Source organism: Etheostoma spectabile, chromosome 5 (assembly GCF_008692095.1).
Source record: "Etheostoma spectabile isolate EspeVRDwgs_2016 chromosome 5, UIUC_Espe_1.0, whole genome shotgun sequence".
Lineage (NCBI taxonomy): Eukaryota > Metazoa > Chordata > Actinopteri > Perciformes > Percidae > Etheostoma > Etheostoma spectabile.
In genome coordinates, this window is record NC_045737.1 from 6,718,847 (window position 1) to 6,725,067 (window position 6,221).

At 39.9% G+C, this 6,221-nt stretch overlaps 1 protein-coding gene and 1 long non-coding RNA gene across 2 annotated transcripts in view; one reads left to right on the top strand and one right to left on the bottom strand.

The window, feature by feature from the left end:
• Positions 1-6,071, top strand: part of LOC116689828 (guanine nucleotide-binding protein G(q) subunit alpha) — a 22,666-nt gene extending 16,595 nt beyond the window's left edge. The window contains exons 3-7 of the mRNA XM_032516474.1: positions 2,106-2,260; positions 2,438-2,566; positions 4,385-4,514; positions 5,238-5,391; positions 5,802-6,071. Of these exons, the coding sequence (XP_032372365.1) occupies positions 2,106-2,260; positions 2,438-2,566; positions 4,385-4,514; positions 5,238-5,391; positions 5,802-5,992 (759 nt within the window). The 3' untranslated portion in view covers positions 5,993-6,071. The remainder of the gene's footprint in view (positions 1-2,105; positions 2,261-2,437; positions 2,567-4,384; positions 4,515-5,237; positions 5,392-5,801) is intronic.
• The window catches only part of LOC116689833 (uncharacterized), a 7,436-nt gene continuing 4,786 nt past the window's right edge, over positions 3,572-6,221 (bottom strand). Inside the window, exon 2 of the long non-coding RNA XR_004332110.1 lies at positions 3,572-3,668. This is a non-coding gene — a long non-coding RNA (uncharacterized LOC116689833). The remainder of the gene's footprint in view (positions 3,669-6,221) is intronic.

A 6,221-nucleotide genomic window follows, 5' to 3' on the forward strand; every position in this document is an offset into this window, starting at 1 on the left:
AACCGGGGACTTTTCCGGGGACAGATCCAGCCGGGGACAGGTCACCAAAACCGGGGACTGTCCATGGAAACCGGGGACTGTCCATGGAAACCGGGGACGTCTGGTCACCCTATACCATAGTCTCTCACATACACTACTATACTCTCTTACATACAATGCTATACCCTCTCATACATACATGTAAAAGGAGTATAATAGTGTGTGTGTTTGTGTGTGCATGAGTACACTAGTGAAAATGCAATTTCATGATTTGTGTAAGACAGAAGTATGAATCATTTCCTAGGCGGCCTCTCATACCAGTCAGACTGTCAGGCTTTGCTCGCTGGAAGGTTTTGTAGAGATTTAGTTATGCGGGGCAGATCAATTATTTAGTAGATTTTAGTGTGATGGCCTGAAGTCAGATCATAATCTCGGGATGTTAGGATCAGGACCCAGTAAAGGACTGATAATGGACAGAAAAAAAGGGGGATAAAAATGTACTATTCAAGGTAATACAAATACAACACTTTGATATTGTGGATATTGTAGGTGTATTAGACGTGCTTGTTGGTTTATCAGCATTGCCATATCTTTAAGCATAAATCAACAAGTAAACCAATCGCTATTGGCTCCCATTCATTTCATTAGAGGAGGGACTTCCTAATGTGCTACTACATGAATTCCCGTGCTGATACTCCATGCTCCAGGTATTGCTTAGATATTACCTTTTCGATAGTGGTTTGGACAGTGCAGAACATTTGATTGATCTAAATAATAATTTAGATCAGAAGTTAGATGCTTTTTTAACAAAAGGTATTATGTCTTTAGTTTTAGGTATTTGGGTACATATTTCTTTATAATTTGTGCAGACCTTATAGGCAGATTACCGATGCAGGCCACATAACAGATGCCACCACATGTTAGTTGTATTTCTAATACTTTATGTCTGACTTTATGTTGACAGTTTGAAAACAGCTTTTAGTTGCAATAGCTTTATCTTTTAAATGTTATGATTTTATGAGAGAAAGTGTTGAATTTGCACACACTGTCAGCACTGAGATTTTAAAATGGCACCACATCTTGGATTTAACTCTCTGCTGTTGTGGTGAATCACCATTGTCCATGTTAGCTTTCACTTCCAGTACCACATACGCATGCTCATGAAGAAGGAAAATGAATGTGCCGTTTCAGCCCGGCCATTTCACCACAAAGTTTGTAGGTAAACGTTTTCTTCCATCCTACATTACCTCATACAGTAATTCCATTTTACCATCAGCTTCTTCATACTCCATAATCCAGTATCTGGACTATCAAAATAATTGGCTTTTATATCTTTAGTGTGTTTACACATTAGGGTTTTGTATGAGACATTCACATTAGAGTACTAGTATAAACGTTCTTAAGTACAGCAAACAACAAATCGTATGATGAAATCAAAGTTATGTGTACAACAAAACTACTAAATGTCTGTCATACTTTGTACCCAACATCCATCTCTCTGGCTAAAATGGGAAGTGTAACACCACAGACAAAGGAGTGCACTGACATCACAAAGGAAGTGAAAATAAAACCTGTCGATCATGTTTACACTGGTTGTCTGGACACTTAGTAAATGCCATGATTGTAGGATGGTAGGCTCTAAAGCCCACCCATGAAAGTATACTGGATACCTGATTTGTCTTCTATGGCATCTTACTTGTTCATTTTATTATATTATTTTGTTGTGATACATTTATTATGTATAAGTAGTGCAGTATGCGCAAAAGGAACTTTTTCAACAGTCAAGCACACGTTGATCTTTTGTCATGGGACACAGCTGAGTTTGATGGGAATCTGGGACGGCAAAACTTTGCCCTCAATAGCCCCAGTGGGATTTGAGCTTCAGATATTAGGTCCATGCTGAGCCTGGGGGTGTAAAGTAATTTCTGGATATAGAATATGTAATTGAGTGAGAAAATAAACCAGTGATAATTAGGGCTTTACAACCTGTATGTCGATTGTCTTTTATAGTCGCTGTGTTTTTATTTGGATTATCAAAAAAGCTTGATGAAGTTTTGATAAATTAAGTATTACTTTTTGTATCTCAGTAAGTCACGACGGTTACTATTTTTGTTTCTTCCCTTTAGGGCTACGCCAACATCGTGAGAGAGGTGGACGTTGAAAAGGTCAGCGTGTTCCAGAATCCCTATGTAGATGCAATCAAGAGCTTATGGAATGACCCGGGCATCCAGGAGTGCTACGACCGGAGGAGGGAATACCAACTCTCGGACTCCACTAAATAGTGAGTGGAAAGAAAATACAATACAAATGTCAAAACCTGACTTGTTAACTCTGGAATGGCGTATTAATTGACCTTAGGCTTATATTAAACCTCTGGGAAGACTTTTTTGAGATATGTTTAAGGTGAAATACAAGACAAAAACACCCCCTGGTTCATGTCTTCTCTCTGTGGTTATAGTTACCTGAACGCGTTGGACCGGATCGCCGAGCCAGCCTACCTCCCCACCCAGCAGGATGTGTTGAGGGTTCGAGTCCCCACCACGGGCATCATTGAATATCCGTTTGACCTGCAGAGTGTCATATTCAGGTGAGTGAGGAAATATATTCAGGATCAGAAAACAGCATTTGTGAAAATAGCATTTGTGTACATTGGGTACATACCTACTCATTACTACTACTACTTTGTTGTTGTTGTTTTGTCTGTACAGCTGTTAGTTAAGTTGGCAAAAACACATCAAATGTGCAGAGAAATGAACTCATAGCCGTTCATATAATGATAGAAAATAAAACTACAACTACTGAATTTTACCTTTAAGTGATGCTTCCACATGTCCAACAAGTCTAACATCCCTAAACGTTTCAGTCTACAACAAGTACCTTTACTTAATTAAAGTTTCTAGATATTTGCAGATTTCTTGAGAAAATATTTGTACTTCAATGCGTGTAAAAGGGAAACATATACTCCACTTTTTACCCATCTACATTTATCTGACGGTAGTAATTGTTTTTTCATTTAAAATATTAATCCACACTTTAAGTACATTAAGCTCATCAAAAGCTGCTTTCCGACTGTAGGGATTTTTGCAGTTCCTAGAACATAACATTCCTAGAACCCTTTTGTTCTCGTGTTCTGACTGGACCAATTTGGGGATTTTTAAGTTTTTCTGACTGACTGAGTTCCTGTAACTCTTTCAGCTCCTGTCCTGCTCCAGGGCAGGGTCTTTCCGCTGTTCCCTTTTCTGAATGGGAACCTAGGTCAGCGAGAGTTGGGTGTCCGGTACAGACAGACCAACAACGGGACAATTTTAACAATTTTTGCCATCTTATTAATCACTAAATTCACTTCTGAGAACGTTTTAGACGAGAAAGGAACAATTTTGATTTTTAATATAGGCAGTATTGAAAAAATTGTTGCCGAATTGACAAGTTGCTTCAAAGTTTTCGGAGTTGAGATTTCCATAAAGTGATGCGACAGCCAGCTAGCGCTTGCCGGGGCCAATAGCTCATCGCTCGGACAGTCACGCTCGGAGACCCCGCTGTAAGCTGGAGGTCTCTCAGACCGCTCTCGTAAGTAAGAGGCTTTTATTTCGCTGTTGACGGATTGTTTGGTTAAATATCAAAACACATGTCCATCATAAGATCAACAGGAACTTGTGGTTAACTGTCTTCTCGGAGTTAAACTCCACAAGCTGGCTGGGCACGCACGCACGCACGCATAGCACCACACTAACTGAACATGCTGTTTTATTTTTCATTCTCCAGTGTATGTACCTTGTAATGGCGTGCAGTGCCCTGCTATGCCATGAACTACTACAAACTACTATTTTAGTCATTGTTCAGTTATCTTTTACTGTGACTGTTATTGCAACTCTTCATTTCAACCCCAACCGGGCGTCAGACACCGCCTACCAAGAGCCTGGGTCTGTCTGAGGTTTCTTCCTAAAAAGTTTTTGCTCGCCACTGTCACACTGTTGCTTGCTCTGGAGGGAACTAGTAGAACTGTTGGGTCTTTGTGAATTATTGAATGTGGTCTAGACCTACCCTATCTACAAAGTGTCTCGAGATAACTCTTGTTAGGAATTGATACTATAAATAAAATTGAATATATATTACAGCAAATTCCCCTCATCTTTAGTCACACTTATGAAATATTGATAAGGAGAAATGTCGCAATGTTACTATTCTGCTTTTACTCAGCTGAATATTGGAGTAACTGTTAAGTCACACTCAAGGATCAATAGAATTATCCTATTCGATTGACTTTTGCCCTTTTGCTTTTTAATTATGCAATGCCTTAATTAAGCCATGCCCCTCATAATATGTTAAAAAAAGATTCAAACAGATTTGCAAATCGTTTTGCTCATAGTGACTGTTTTCTCTCTCCTGGATGCTGCTGCCCCATCAGGATGGTGGACGTCGGAGGTCAGAGGTCAGAGAGGAGGAAGTGGATCCACTGCTTTGAGAACGTCACCTCCATCATGTTCCTGGTAGCGCTCAGCGAGTACGACCAAGTATTGGTGGAATCGGACAATGAGGTGAATGATAAAAACACTCTCACAAGAGCTACATTTAAAAGTTAATTTATTAACCAAACAAAGTGCTTATGTTAATCGTGTGATGCTTAGTTTTACATTTTCAAAAAGAACTTCACCTTCATGTGATGTGGAAGATGAAAAGCTATTCCTTATTTAAAACAATGAAAATCAAATTCTCCTCCTACTTGCCGTGCTCCACCTTTTTTTTTTTTTTTTTTCTCCCCTTTGGAAAGCATTTGTAAATGATCAGCCAGCTGTTTTGAATACTGCCTCAGGCCACATCCCCTTCTTAAGAGGATATAGCATGTGTGTCAGTCTGTTAAATTGTATTAATGAGCAGGTGTGTGTTCATATGTGTGTCTTGTCTGTATTTGTGCCCGTGTGTTTTTGCTTCCTTTGTTATCGCAAGCCTACAAACTGAAGAAAGAGAAGACTGACCAGCTGCATGTCCTCTGCATTCTGACGTCAATAGATTAGATTTTATAATATACAGGCGATATTCTGTTGATTATCTAAATACACTGCAGTGCTGGCGATGTGACACCTAAGGCCCGCTTTCAGAATGGTCCTTCTCTCTTATCGTTTCTGCTGTCCCTCTGGTGCGGTAAAACATTTATTAAAAACCTGTATGTAATGAGTTTGAAAGCCTGCAGTTTAATTAAGTGATTAACTCGCTCTCTCTCTCTGTCTCTCCTCACGCACACATTCACACTCTCTCTGTAGAACCGGATGGAGGAGAGTAAAGCTCTGTTTAGGACAATAATCACATACCCCTGGTTCCAAAACTCCTCAGTCATTCTCTTCCTCAACAAGAAGGACCTGTTGGAGGAGAAGATCATGTACTCTCATCTGGTTGACTACTTCCCAGAGTATGACGGTGAGTAACAGCAGAATCGTGTCAACTAATTCCAACCCAAACATCAAACATCTGAACCTAGCACAACACTCTTCTTAGCTGCTAGTTTGCATCCCTCTATAGCGATACAGTATAAAAGCCCTCGGGCAGGTGCGAAACAGATGGTTTACAGATTTGTAATTTAGGCCATTTGACTTTTGTGTTAAGGCTAATTTGATTGTAATATCAAGCAGCCAAAAAACAGCCATAAGAATATTGGACCAATGCTGATATCATTTCTTTTAAATGTGTTATTATACTGATAGTGTGTCCATATATTGATATATCTTGGTCAGTAATGTACTGTCAAAAGTATTTAGAACGTAATGGTACTTACGATATTGAAAGAAAGTGGAAAGTGACTTTATGGAGCATGGTCTTCCACTCTCCAGGTCCCCAGAGGGATGCCCAAGCAGGGCGAGAGTTCATCCTCAAGATGTTTGTGGACCTGAATCCAGACAGCGATAAGATCATCTACTCTCACTTCACCTGCGCCACTGACACAGAGAACATCCGTTTCGTCTTTGCCGCCGTCAAAGACACCATCCTGCAGCTCAACCTTAAGGAGTACAACCTTGTGTAGAGCGGAGCGGGGCTGCCACCAGCAGGCCATCAACACACACTGACTGATGCAATCTGTGAAAAGATAGATCATATACACACACATTAAAAGAAAATCAGAGAAAAAAAAGAAATTTAATGGTTGCATAGTACTAATTTATTTGCCATTTGTTGATCTCTTGGTCCCCAAGGGGTGAGCAAAGTAAATGTTATTTTGCTGTTTAAGGAGTTAATGAAATATAGGGTGGGAG